This window comes from Lupinus angustifolius, chromosome LG01 (assembly GCF_001865875.1).
Source record: "Lupinus angustifolius cultivar Tanjil chromosome LG01, LupAngTanjil_v1.0, whole genome shotgun sequence".
NCBI classification, from domain to species: domain Eukaryota; kingdom Viridiplantae; phylum Streptophyta; class Magnoliopsida; order Fabales; family Fabaceae; genus Lupinus; species Lupinus angustifolius.
In genome coordinates, this window is record NC_032009.1 from 20,115,897 (window position 1) to 20,130,145 (window position 14,249).

The following is a 14,249-nucleotide window of genomic DNA, read 5'->3' on the forward strand; positions in this document are numbered from 1 at the left end:
CCAGTGGTGTGATAGCCCAAGAAAATCTCAACTTTTCACCCCTATCATCAAGTTTTCTCCTTCTTACCTCGGGTACATGACCATAACAGATTAAATACCTTGAGATAACCCACATTTGGTTTAAGGCCAGACCAAACTTTCTCATGTGTCTTGTAGCCCAATCTTTTAGTTGGACTTCTATTTAGGATGTATGCTAATGTTTACACTGCCTCACCCCAATTTGAATTGTTAAAATAATTACTATGACCCCATTTAAACATTGCAACCCAAAAATTTCTAACATGTGTGACGGCCTATTCAAGAACAAAATATGGTTTAATGGTAAAGTGAAGAGTAAGTGATTTTGGTAACCTATTGGAAATATGGTTTGGTAGTTATTTCTGTGGCTTCATATTCCACTCCCTATAAGATGTCTGTCATCTGAAGTTGAAATGAGTTTATCCCTTCACAACTTATCTCAAAGTTGAACCATGGAGAAAAAAACATGCATTGCCATGGTTCCATGCCCTGGACAAGGCCACTTAATTCCACTTGTTGAGTTTGCCAAGACACTAATTCATCAACACAATAATCTCCATCTTACACTTCTTATCCCTACACTTGGTCCTCCTACTCCTTCCATCAAAGCTATCCTTAACTCTCTCCCACCAAACATAGACTTCAATATTCTTCCTCATATAAGTATTCAAGACCTTCCTCAAAATGTTCACCCTGCAATACACATGAAACTCACAGTCACACACTCTCTTCCATTTCTGCATGAAGCACTTACCTCACTAAATACTCGTACTCACCTTGTTGCTTTAATATTTGATGTTTTTTCAAGCGATGCACTTCATCTTGCTAACCAATTCAATATCTTGTCTTATGTTTTCTTTACCTCTGGAGCCTTAACCCTATCCTTCTGTCTTTCTTTTCCAAAGCTTGATGAGACTGTTTCCTCTCAGTTTATAGACTCAACCAAGACAGTGAATGTTCCAGGTAATGATGCTCACCTCCATTCTCTCTCTCTCTGTTATGCATGTATATATGTTCTTTCGTACTGGGTGAGCACCCCTTATACTCAGTTTAATACAATTTTTCTTTATCGAGAAAAAAGATATATGTATATATGTTTCACTATGGCAATATTAATCATCTAATGGTCGTCCAAAGATACAATAACCACCAAATAAGTAACTCAAGTAAATGGTTGCAACCTAGCATAAATTTTAGTCCTCCAAAGATTCACATGACCATAATAGATTCATACATTTTTATATTGTTGACCCTTAGCTCTTATATATTATAGTTTGTCATTGTAGGTAGCATTATACCTTTCCAGGTCAAAGATCTTGTGGACTTGGTTCTTTATGAAAGATCAAGTGAAATCTACAAAATATATCTTGGTCTATGCCAAAAGCTCTATTTTGTTGATGGTATCATAGTGAATAGCTTCACAGATATGGAAGCAGAAGCCATAAGAGCTGTACAAGAAAAAACAACCTTTGTAGATAGTCCTTCTGTTTATCCAGTTGGACCCATCATTGGAACCGGTTCAACAAGTAAGGAAAGCCAAATGGAGTGTATTCAATGGTTAAACAACCAACCACCAAAATCTGTTTTGTATATTTGTTTTGGGAGTGGTGGAACAATCACTCATGACAACCTGAATGAGATAGCATTTGGATTAGAATTGAGTGGTCAAAAGTTTTTATGGGTTTTGAGAGCTCCAAATAATTCTGCTAGTTCATCTTATCTAATGGGACAAATGGAGGACCACCTGAGCTATCTACCATCTGGTTTTTTGAACAGAACAAAAGAGCAAGGTTTAGTGGTTCCATCATGGGCACCACAAATTGAAATCCTTAGTCATGGATCAACTGGTGGGTTCTTGAGTCATTGTGGTTGGAACTCAACTCTAGAGAGTGTGGTTCACAGTGTACCAATGATTGCATGGCCATTATTTGCAGAACAAAGAATGAATGCAATAGTGCTCACTGATGTTCTAAAAGTGGCAGTGAGGCCAAAGGTTGATGATCAAAGTAGTGGAATAGTAAAGCATGAGGAGATTGCAAGAGTTATAAAGATAATAATGGAAGAAGAGGAGGGCTTGCAAATTCGCAAGAGAATCAAGGACTTAAGTGATGCTGCTGCTGTCGCACTAAGTGAACATGGTTCTTCAACAAGGGCACTTTCTATTCTGGCACACAAATTCCAAAACATCTGATGGAAAAAAATACATTAAAATTAAGATATTATATGATGTTTTATAGGGTAATGCATATGTACCACTAATGTAAAAATTTATACATAGTAACACATCATTCACTATTCATTTGTAATGTATTATTAAATAAATGCATGTTTGATGTTTGTGTTGGAAGCTAAAGGTCATAACGTCTGACATGTCCAAGATCAAGTACAACACTTTTGACCTTCATTAATTATTGTTTTTTTCTCAAAACTAATCAACATTCCCAGGGAATTTAAAATTGATAAGCATATAGTATAATAGTGTATGATTTGACCCAGCACAAGAGTGGCACATGCAGTCATGTTTTGAGTATATCGATCACGTTTGGGCATGGATTTATGAGGTTCTTGGTGTTTCAAAAAGTGCTAGTGAATATGAAATCAACAAGGCTTATAATGAAGGGGTCAAGACTAGAGCAATTGTCACTACATCGCCTTACATATCTTAGTTGCTGCTTTCTTTATTCACCACCCATTTTCATTCAACACTATCCTTTCCTAAAAACTTTAACATAATACAAAAATGTGAGCTGTGTTGGACATACAAGATCAGCTATATTGTGAACTTGCATTCTTATCTATAACCCACAACCTTTTTCCCTGAGAGAATAAATAAATACAATATAATTTTTGTATAGGAAAATATCTACAGGTATAGCAGAAATTTTGTATGGCTCATTCATCTTTCCTTGCTTGCTCATGCATCTTTTTCTGCCCAACTTCCACCAGTAGAGTCAACAGAGCCTCACATACCTGAGACGCATCTCCTTCCTTAGGGTCATCATTTAGCGACGAATAAACCATCCAAGCATGGTCCAATTTTCGTTTAGGTCGTACCACAACGGATCCAGGAACTTCCGCATCTCGGCAAGTCACAAGCCCATCACTCTTCTCACCATACCTCACCTGCAGCAACTGCGCACAAGCAGCCATAGCAGCACCAAGTGGCATCACCACAGGGAATTTTGTAGGCTCGCCGGCTGGGGCAACCAGGGGAAGTTCCGCATGTGCAACATGAGATAACGTGGCTAAAACAGCAGGGGAGATGCCAGCTTCAGTGTGGAAGGAAACAACAGGCACTTCACCGGGCAGATGATGTTCCTTTAAGAATTCTCTTCGTCTTTCGTATGTCAAATCTTCTAAAGATCGCATGTCACCCTTCACCAATGATAGATAATAGACAATGAGTGAAATAGTAACAGGAGATGTTAAATTCAATAATCTCTGGACATTCCAAAGAACTAATGGATACTGACCACACCTAAGACAATAGCATAATTGTGTTGCTGACAAGACAATATTGAATATAATGCAAAAACCAGCAAGTTTGATTAATAACTTACTACATCAAATAAATAGTATCATATGGATAGGACCCAATTGCACCGTATGAGACTTGAACACATTGGAAGTATGGGATTCTAATGTGGCATTTATAAGGCTTTGGGGTCTCCAACTACAATAGCTGGCTTTTGTGGTATGGTTCTCTCAAGGTTCTTATCACATAAATTCTCAGAATTGGATCGGACAGACAGGTCAGACCAACCATGAACCAGATCATTGGCTAGTCTGGTTAAGCGACCCAACCCTCACCCATTGCACCACTAACTTTCTTAAACTTGCAACACACCTCTCAATGACATGATCGCACTAGCTACCCCCTACCTGACTTCAAAAATATCCCATTCCTACTTATTTTATGAAGAAAAAAAACTCACTAACTTCATACATCCACTGTAAGGAGGTACAATCCATAAAGTTTCTATCAGTATAATATTTATAAAATTCAACTTTTAAACATATTTATCTTCCCCTTTTCATCTCTTCCTTTAAACTATGACTACATAAATCATGTAACTAAAAAATCCCTGCAGTCCTACACTTCCTTCACTCAGATCTTAGACAACAATTTAGCTCACAAATATGTTCTGAGAGAACCAAGCAAGTAACATTGCGAATCAAAAAATAAATATATGTTCCCTCAAGTAAAATGAGATTTAATAGAAAATGTATGTCACTAAATAAAATGTAGGAAAATTAAGCAGAGCTTCAATTATAAAGAAAATGGCAGATAAGTCAAGATGTGGGTAGAAGACAGAGAAAGGAAGAAAATTATATCTGCAAATCTCTTCCCTAAGGTGAAGACTCTCCTGTAAACTCCCTCTTATTCACACATAACCTTCATTATTTCTATGCAGCCCATTCACTTGGGGATCAATCTCTACCCACACATTCAAAATATTGTACTGTATATCTTAGCAGATGCCAGATTTCAAGCAATAAAAAATGGTCATAGTCTCTATGGAAAAAAACATGTATGTAGATCCTTTTGCTCTAGTATTTGCAGTTTCTCACACAAGAAGGAAATGCCAGATCAGAAAAGTTGTTCCGAAAACACACATTTTAAGTACAAACAAGGAATAAAAAGTTCGTATTATGATAGAAGAACTGAAAATACCTTTATTACTTTACAGATGAGAATCTCTGTAAGTTTCCTTACGTTTACATAATCTCCAAGCTGTCCTTCTCGCAAAAGATCTGAAGCTATAGGAGTACCACCATAGGGACTTTGCGCTAAAGCCAGCCCAGCAACCTTATCTTTCAAATCAGACCAATACAGCGATAAAGCCGCTGCTGCATCTACTCCTCCTTTGCTATGTCCAAGAAGCAGAACACGTTTGTTTGAACCCCAATAAATTTCTTCAATATAATCTTTTAGTTCTCTGGCATTTTTCTCAACTGAAGCCTAATTAATAATCAATCAACATTTAGTAATAGAACGTAAGAACAGGAACACCAATATGGTCTACACAAAAATTAGTTAGCATTTTTTTGTAAGACCTACAGTTATCACCATTTAGCACTGTTATTTATCATATGACAACTACAACTACTTTGGATTAAGAGACCCACGTGCAGAGCCCATACTACTATAACATACCTCACTATGAATCTTTGCAATATGACAGGTCAAACCAAGTTTTGAGAAACTGACTTTCGTATTGACAAAGTAAAGTGGACCATGGTTACTGAAAAGACCTGCCAAAGTAAAAGGCACAGCAGTTAATAACAAAGAAAGTGTTGCAACAAGGAACTTCAAGAGTTCTACTATTTACATCCTGATCCATCCCAAATGGTCACAAAACACATCTCATTCCAGAAGCTCTATAATTCTGGATTGTAGGCTTTTGCTGTGTCTGTTTTTAATATATATATTGAAGGAGGGAGGCGGTAGTCATGGCTGACCATGACCATAATGAATCACTTTACCTGGAATTAACAAATAAACCACTGAATTTGGTAACCTGTGAACACCATGCCTGACAAAAACAAAATAAGGCAAAACTGGGTTAATAATAAACAATAAATAGAAGATTACGGAAAAATAAAACAATAAGGTACTTACTTGATGTTGTCAAGAATTTCCAGGAACCTCTCTGTTCCATCTTCAACTGGAGGCATTCCTGGAGCTCGCTGAAGCCAACCTATATCATCTGCAGACCCAAGCACAGTCCTTCGAGCACGATTAACCAAGCTGAAATCATGATAACAAGTTCATCATCCCCATGTCAAAAGGACTTCACTGTGGAGTTTAGATGGAGAAACCAACATATATTTACATGATGGGTAAAACACAAAAAACTGTAGTGTTAGTATAAACCAATGGTAGCCTAAACATTAAGTAGATATGATGGAAGAGCTTAAGACATATATATTGGCCGTTTTGGGTAGTATACGACCAATAACACATTTCACAATATTTAGTGCAGAAAAAAATTATACACAAAATTCTTATATATTGTGAGAGATTCTGTATCAAATAAATCGGTTCTAATGCATTGAAGATACAGAAAGCATATTTTTATGCTTATCACAATAATCCACCCAAAAAATGCAATCCATTAAAAAAACTGATTATCAATGTACAACATGAGCTGAGAAAAAATCTCAAAGTGAGACCCGTAAGAAATTTTCAATCAAAACAGAAACAGTCAGCATTTATTTGTAGAGCCTACATACTCCATTTCTTTCCCTCGTTATTAGAATTGCAAAAAGCTAGTTCATAGGGTGACCAATGCCTAAGTCCTTATAAGCACTAGCTTGGCCATTCCCATCCAATGTGGGTTAATCTTAACACATACCCCTCAAGCCCCAAGATTGGACATCTGAAACACAGTTTGCAGGACTAGACATTTGAGGGTGGTCCAACATCAAGAGGGTCATGCTCTGATACCAATTACACTCATTGAAACCCCACTAAAAACAGGGAGGAAATAATTCTGTTTAATTATAGTATCCTAAATAATACTTCTGCTTTGTGCAAGACTCTTGGAAAAGAAATAAAATCATGGAAAAACAACATAATAAAAAGAACAAAAAATGAAAGAAAAAACTGAATGTAGACAGTGATAAAATGTTTTTTGGTACAACAAAAACAATGTTGACAAAAGATGTTATTTTGTATGGGCTTTTCAGGAAAAATCGTAACATCCAGAATGAATTGACAGACTGTACCTTTGGAAAATAGAAATGACACTTTGTCCAGAGCGACTTGATTCTACAAGTGCACTGCCATTTAGTAACGAATCTCTACTAGAAGTCCTTGCGATATCATCATGCCTAGGTGGAGGTGTAGAAGTTGCAGTGTTGAATGATTCAGCAATTGCTAAATGGTTTATGTTAGAAGAAATGTGATGAATTTCAGTAGATGAAGATGCCTCAGCTTCTCCAGAAGAAACTGGCACAAGCTCTTGAGCATGAATGCTAGAAGCACTTGAATCTCTGGGGGAGTGTTCTACTGAAAAGGTAACAAAAGCTTTAAGGTTTAAAAATTTGCAAATTCGAATGCTTTTAGTTAGTAAAACTAAAAAAACATAAACGATACGAAGTCACTCTAAATCAAATAAGATAACATGTTCAGAAGCAAAGCATTACAAATGAGTGCAACTATATATTCACGTTACATAAGAAAAGTCAATCCTAAAGTCATTCAGATTCAACAAAATGTTGGAAGGCCCAATGCACGAGGCTCTCATCTAGTGGGATATGAGGAGGGTGCAGCCTTATCCTCGCAATCGAAGAGCCTATTTCCAGGATTTGAACTCGTGACTTCCACGTTACAAGGCAAGCAATGATACTATGGTATTAGGTTAGCAGGTAAAGGGTTGAAGAATTGGATATAGCAAAAAAGAAGCATACCTGAATAATCAGAGAAACAACCAGTTAGGTATGATGTTGTTTGAGCAAGATAAGAAGCAGCTTCATTGAGAGCTGGCACAGATGAAAATATCTGAGGAATAAACCCATCATCACCATTACCCTGCTGCTGTGGCTATAAAAGAGAAGCATTAACAAGTTAGCAACAAAAGCATTTGAACTAAACTAGCATTAGTTTGATTACCTTTGTTTTCCATTTCCCCTATTCATTCACGGAATTTGAGGAATTGAAATGTACATACACGGAAATGGAAATGATGCAATTTTTTATTATAATTTCATTTTGTAGGAATAGAAGATGTGTTGTTACAAAATAAATGATGAAAGATAGATAGATATATAGATATATATACCAGTAAGGGCGTGGTTGATTCGTCAGTGTGTGGATTGCGACGTTGCATAATCGAAACCAGTTTCTGTAAATTGCGATGCTAATAAAACTGAAACTGTGATTTAGGGAATGAATTGAAATTGAAATTGAATTTGAATTTGAAATTGAAATTGAAATTGAATGAATGATTCGGGAAGGAAGGTCAGTGGTAACAGAAGAGATGGCGATGACAAAAAAGCTAACGCGTTCAACACTACGTCGTTTTTACTCACTTCTCAAAAACTCATCAATTACAATTTATTTATGCCTTTCATAATTCCAAACACAAACAATCCAAATTTATAGATTCACCTTCAATTCTTTCAAATTTTATTATATTTTTCCTTTATTCAAAGCTATTTTTATTAACATTTAACATAAATATATTTTTATACTAAAACATATATAAAAATTAGAAACAAAATATAATTTCATAAATCACTAGGCATGTACATGAGTGATTCATAACCTCTCAATTCCTTTTATTAGAGAAAAGAATTTCCTAAATAAATTTGTATACTCAACAAGTAATCCTATCCATGTTACTTAAAAATAAATAAATTTTATATGATTTAAAATTAGAGTAAATATTCACTTTGATCCATTCCCAAAAAAAATTAAAAAATATTAGTTCATAGCTTAAATATTATACTTCTACTTCATGTTGCATGCAATGTAAACATGGTGATTAATATGAGTGAAATAATTTTTTAATTATAGACTTGACTAAATAGTATATATTCTCTCATTTTTAGACAAAATCTTCTCAATATTATTACTTATTTTTATTACATGTACAAATATTTGAATATGTGTATAAAATGTGAAAATAGTATAGAATCAATGATATATGAAATGACATAGGTAAGTGTTCTAAATTACTAGCAAAAACACTTAAAAACCTTGTTAAAAATAAGATTATAATGGTAGATAGATCGTTAAAATCAAATGCAATATCTACTATAGCTAAAGATATGTCATTATTTTATACAGAATTGAATAAACACATTCAAATAGAAGAAGTTCGGGGGAAGTAAAAGTCAGGACTGGTATGGGAAAAGTCATACAATCTAGCAAAAATGCCTTGGAACCAAATTGTAAGACATCAAATAAAAATATCAAAATATAAGAAATATAAATTGGGAAACCAACCTTAATTCAAACAAACTCAAAGATTGACATGAATACCTTACCATTCAAGTGAGGATGGGATAAACAAATCCTCCAACTAACAAAGCCAAGTAGGTATCAGTAGTCAAATATGGTTTGGTTCAAATACAAACTTTGAAAATAATATGTGAACATCAATACTCACACCAATAAAGTAAAACCCTCCAACAAACAAACCTACAAACTTGATAAGGGTCATAAGTCATAACAGAAAAGCACCCTGAATATGAAACATGCTACTAAACCTATTCTACATAAACTACCCAAAGTTCATTGTAAAGTAAGCCTACCATTATCAAAGTACAGATACCAAAGTTATATTATCAACAAAAGTCAATAGCTGCTAAGCCATTTTGAAGAGCATGATACATCAAATAATGGAATGATTTGGAATCAAAATCTGATAGATTTATACACAGAGACAATTCCTAAAGAATAGTTGCATATGTTCCTCCTAGTAGTGGTCACATAAGTGGATAAGAATTAAGCTTTTTTCATTGCAAAACAAGTCCACTATGTAACACATTACAATGGATAAGAACTACATGTTAATGCTACATTACAACACATCACATCCCATATGTAACACATATAAGATCAAAATTGTTCCAGGTACACTAGTTATTGAGGTACTATCACCATTCTAATCAATATCATCATCACTATCTTCATAATCAGAACCGGATTCATCATAACTCCTTGGTTGCATTAGTGAATTCATGTCAAATGATGGTTCCATTTCCATCTCTTCCATGTCAATAGTATCATAATCCATTCGTTGCTGAAATTTTTCGTCAGAGCAATTAAGCATCCATGCAAGAGAACACTTCAACCCTTTCTTGGTGACCATCTTTTGTCTAGGCTTTACGGTTGACTCCAGACCGTAAGTAAAGAAAGCTGGGAAAGTAACCAAGTCTTCCATAGGTCTCTTCATCTCCACCTTGAAGTAATCGAAGCTAAGTTTCATGATGTCAATGTTTAAAGCAAGTAGTTGAGGGCATCCAACAATCATCTGCCTCATTTGCTGCAAGGAAAATTCACATTCCTTAAGAAAATCAACGTGCTTCAGCATAGGTTCACTACTGAGACTAACAACCTGTGGCATCTTCTCAACGATTCTGCCAAAATCCTCAGGATCCAAATCGAGTACAGAATTGAGTAAACTTCTTTGATTGACAAGCTTTGGCTTTAAGTCAATTCCAATGATGTCAGGATACTGCGCGATTATAGAGGGAAGTGATGTTCTCCTAACATTAAACTCTTCAAGGGATTCGACATTTGGCTTCACCTTCTCGTCCAGCCCAAATCCAAGAATATAAGGCCGTTGCTCTATCAGTCTAGCAATGGCTAACCTTGGAATTCCCAAGTTCTGTAGAAACTCTACAAAAGGCTTGATGATTCTACCAACTCTCATCCCCAAAATTTCAGGGTACCTAGTTAAGACCCCTCCGATTTCCCTCCTTGCTACCCCAACTCCAACCAAATAAGCAACCGATGTGCTCATGGTTCCCTCGAGTTTGAATCCTAAAACTTCAGGGTACCGCTCAAGAACACGAGGAATATCTTCAGGCCTTATATCCATCCCTTGAAGATACTTGACCACCGGCACAAGATCCACAACCACACTAGCGTGGAGCACTTGCGGGTATCTGCGCAAGAACTGTGTGAATGTAGATTTCCTGACTCCTAGTTTACCAAGGTAATCGAGCACGGGAACCATATTCTTCTTGACACTGCAGCCAAGGACAAGTGGATAATTGTTAATGTCTTCAACTGTAAGGCCCAAATTGTGAAGAAATTCGACGCGTTCTGTCATAACCTCAATTGTGACTGGAAGTTCAAGGCCATCAAGCTCATCTGGAACAATGCCAACACTGATCAAGAACTCGTAAACCTTTTTACGCGTGGCCAACATATCTTTCCTCATTTCAGGTAAACTAGGATGAATATATAATGATGAGGAGCCTCCCTTTCTCCTGCGAACTCGACCGGAGTCGAAATTGGCAGTGGGTTGAGCAATTGAAGAACAAGTGAATGTCTTATTAGCAACAGAATAGTGAAACCCTGTGATCCTCCTCACACAGCTAAATGGTAACCCAAACAACAAGTTGGGTTTTGTTATGCCAACAGAAAAGGTCATTACTTTCATCTTTAGAAGGAACAAAGTGAATCTGCAGAAATAAGAAGATATTATCCATAGTTGAACATGACAAAAAAATGAAAGAGTGAGCAATAATAATAGAGAAATCAAAATTGAAAGCAATGAATTAAATAAAAAAGTAATAATAATTGAGAGACAGTAAGTGAAATAGAAGAGGAGCAGCGCCGATTTCACACAACTCACCCTCTTACCAACAACACCACCACCACGATTATAAACTAAAACTCTAAAACCTTATTTATTATTTTTACCTTTATTTGTTGCATTCATTTGGGATTTGGAAAACTTATACATCGAATTTTGAGGTCAAAGACTCATACTTTATGTTTCATTATCTTTTAGAATTTGATTTTTACTTTTTGTTAATTAAATTTTAAATTTAATAATATAAATTATTGTATTTTGTAAGTTGGTTAAGTAAAATTGTATTTTTAGAAGGTTAACCCAGCAAAAACAAAAACCTTAAAATACCTATGTGTCTTTTGTAATCATGAAGCTACTTTGTTATTGTAAAATATGGTTATCATTATGAAAATCTGCTTCATGCTTCATTTTAAGTTACTTTGTACATATTGTTTGACAGTGAGTAGTGAGTACTTATATATTATACCGGAACATACATTTCAACAAGTATTTCAAATGGAGGAGCATACCAATCAACATTCAATTTTTTATATTTTAAATTTTAAGATCAACCTCAATTCAATTCTTTGCGATTTGGTAAGTTTTATATTGGAGGTACTATTTTATGTGGTATTCATTCATTCTAATTTATGTAATAATAGATTGCATCAATGAGTGTTGTGTGATAATTTATGTAATACCAACAGAAAGGAATGTAATTAATATGGTATCAAATGTTAGTAACATTGTTTTATATTGGAGGTACTACTGGGTGGAAAGTTGTAACATTGTTTTATTAGACAACCTTCTTACTAATGCTGCATGGATTAAGATAATGTTTTCATTGTTGATTGCCTCAAGTTCATCTTTTGTTTCTCTGCCTTTTCCCTCACCTGCCATATCTTCTTCTGAGTTCTTGCTGATGCCATTAGTAGTTTTTTCTGCAACTTATTCTGCAACACAACATTAATAATAAATATTTGTTAAGTCCATATTTTCTGAAAGTAAAAGCTTGACAGCTCCAATGTAACTAAAAGTAAAAAGCTAACATCTTGTAAAACTAGTGGATATATAGAGGCTTGTGCTTTGTTCCTCTATCCTCTATAGAGTATATATAACTCATTATGGAAAACTACAACACATCTGAGTGCAATAGATAGAGAACATGCTTACATACCTGAAGTTTATCCAACTCACCCATGGCTTTTCTTGTTTGGTGTAATTGCCAATCATTTATAGCAGCTTCCTTCCTTTTCATCCTATCAAAATACCCACCATCAAATTTATGCTTTATTCTCACTCAAATACATCCATAACTTCAAGTGACACAAGTTTATGAAATTTATGCTTTATTCTCGCCCTCAAATGTTCTCTAAAGAAACAATTTTTCTAGACAATTTGATTTTTTATAATACAAAAGTAATTGTACATTGCATTATAATGATAGGCCATAAACAAAAAGTGATGATTCTGACTTTTGCATGACTTGAACATGCTTCCTCTTCCTGCGTGCATCTCTTTTAGCTTCCTGCTTATTCCTTCTGAGTTCATCCAATAATTCATCATCATCACCTTTTGCCCTTCTTATCAATATTTTCCTTTCATTATTAGTTCCATATCTTGAGCCTTCATATATGCATCTAAGCCGGGTGTGGCCTTGAAATACAGGACTCTCTTCTCTTACTGAAGGTAATGTAATGTTGCGAAGTTCATCCTCATCAACCATACCAAATGTATTCAGTACTGCTGACATTCTCAAATCTTCTTCTGAGCCTTCATTTCGCCGAGAATCAAAAGATTCTGATGAAAACATTTGTTAGAATCAGGTATGGATCCAAATAAATATATATATTAGAGGAAGAGTCAAATATATAAAGTCTCTGGTATGCTTAGTAAATATTTTCATAGGATACTTATGAACAATGTGATAGGGATATATGCTCACATTCATTTTTCACCATGCAAGGTTAACGAGAGAATTGGTAAGTATGTGAGAAACCTGAATGATGTTTGATCCCAAAGTTTGAGGGGTGGCAGAAATTATTGGAGGCATGTTGAAGCCATTCATCAATAGCAGAGAAGCAATTGGAGCAGGTGTTATCAAAGCAAGCCATACCAGAGCTCTGAGATTTCAAAGCCAAATAAATAGATTCATTGGTTATGGTACAATGGAATATTGACACATTTTGAAGAACCTAAAGAGGAAGAAAATGAAATCATAATTATCAACCTCAAAGTGATTTGTTGGAGTGGAGAATTCATTGGGGTTCTGTGAAGAGTGTGAATGTGAGTGAGAGGTGGGAAAATATGGAAGAGCGGTCATGAGAGAACACATGCTCCAAGCACTACCATTCATATCACAGTTTGTGAACAAAGTTCTTGCTAATGCTTTCTTGTCATCTTTATTATCTTCTTGCTGGATTTCTTTCATTTCTTGAATTTTGAGTCACTTTGGCTACTCCTGCATGCATATATGCATCATGCATGCCTTTCACTGAAACAAAGTTAATATATATGCAACAAAGTTACAAGATTGTGGGATCTACTTTGGTCAAAGATCTTTATATATATATATCAGTAACGTCACAGAATTATATATACAAAATAGCTACACTAAACACAATGTTAAAGCATATATATTTAGTTATTTACAGTAAGAAGAAATATTACATAAACTTATAAAAAAAGTTTTGTTAACATGCATATTGTGAAAATGGACAGCATAAAGAAAACATTTCAACACAACTAGTTGAGTTACAATACAACTTTTGTCATATATATTATTTGATGGTTGATGCACAAAAATAATCTTCAATAGTGATGGCGGCAACAACAATGTAGTACTTGTAGCAGTAATAAATTGTGTGATGCCGATGTTGATGAAGACAATAATAAAGATGGTGATGTTGGAGACTATATGATGATGATGTTAAGGTTAGAGCACAATGCGGAAGCACAGGATTGGATCAATTG

General features: G+C 35.1%; 4 protein-coding genes across 5 annotated transcripts; 1 reads left to right on the forward strand and 3 right to left on the reverse strand.

Moving 5' to 3' along the window:
• Positions 420-2,224, forward strand: LOC109352560 (hydroquinone glucosyltransferase-like). The gene is made up of 2 exons (XM_019594654.1): positions 420-981; positions 1,305-2,224. The coding sequence occupies exons 1-2, from the start codon at positions 471-473 to the stop codon at positions 2,207-2,209; spliced, it is 1,416 nt and encodes a 471-aa protein (XP_019450199.1). The 5' UTR covers positions 420-470; the 3' UTR covers positions 2,210-2,224.
• On the reverse strand, positions 2,633-8,045 carry LOC109352553. Of its 2 annotated transcripts, none has more exons than XM_019594630.1 (8): positions 7,806-8,045; positions 7,435-7,567; positions 6,751-7,030; positions 5,642-5,770; positions 5,506-5,555; positions 5,177-5,274; positions 4,694-4,981; positions 2,633-3,393 (listed from the first exon to the last, which is right to left on the reverse strand). In XM_019594630.1, the coding sequence occupies exons 1-8, from the start codon at positions 7,851-7,853 to the stop codon at positions 2,911-2,913; spliced, it is 1,509 nt and encodes a 502-aa protein (XP_019450175.1). In that variant the 5' UTR covers positions 7,854-8,045; the 3' UTR covers positions 2,633-2,910. The 2 variants fall into 2 exon arrangements, with proteins under 2 accessions (XP_019450175.1, XP_019450164.1); XM_019594619.1 differs by having other exon boundaries at positions 6,751-7,033.
• Positions 9,418-11,362, reverse strand: LOC109352554 (transcription termination factor MTERF4, chloroplastic-like). Its single transcript, XM_019594645.1, has 2 exons — positions 11,299-11,362; positions 9,418-11,166 (listed from the first exon to the last, which is right to left on the reverse strand). The coding sequence occupies exon 2, from the start codon at positions 11,139-11,141 to the stop codon at positions 9,636-9,638; it is 1,506 nt and encodes a 501-aa protein (XP_019450190.1). The 5' UTR covers positions 11,142-11,166; positions 11,299-11,362; the 3' UTR covers positions 9,418-9,635.
• On the reverse strand, positions 12,104-13,783 carry LOC109359674. Its single transcript, XM_019604387.1, has 5 exons — positions 13,507-13,783; positions 13,276-13,399; positions 12,752-13,076; positions 12,454-12,535; positions 12,104-12,229 (listed from the first exon to the last, which is right to left on the reverse strand). The coding sequence occupies exons 1-5, from the start codon at positions 13,705-13,707 to the stop codon at positions 12,104-12,106; spliced, it is 858 nt and encodes a 285-aa protein (XP_019459932.1). The 5' UTR covers positions 13,708-13,783.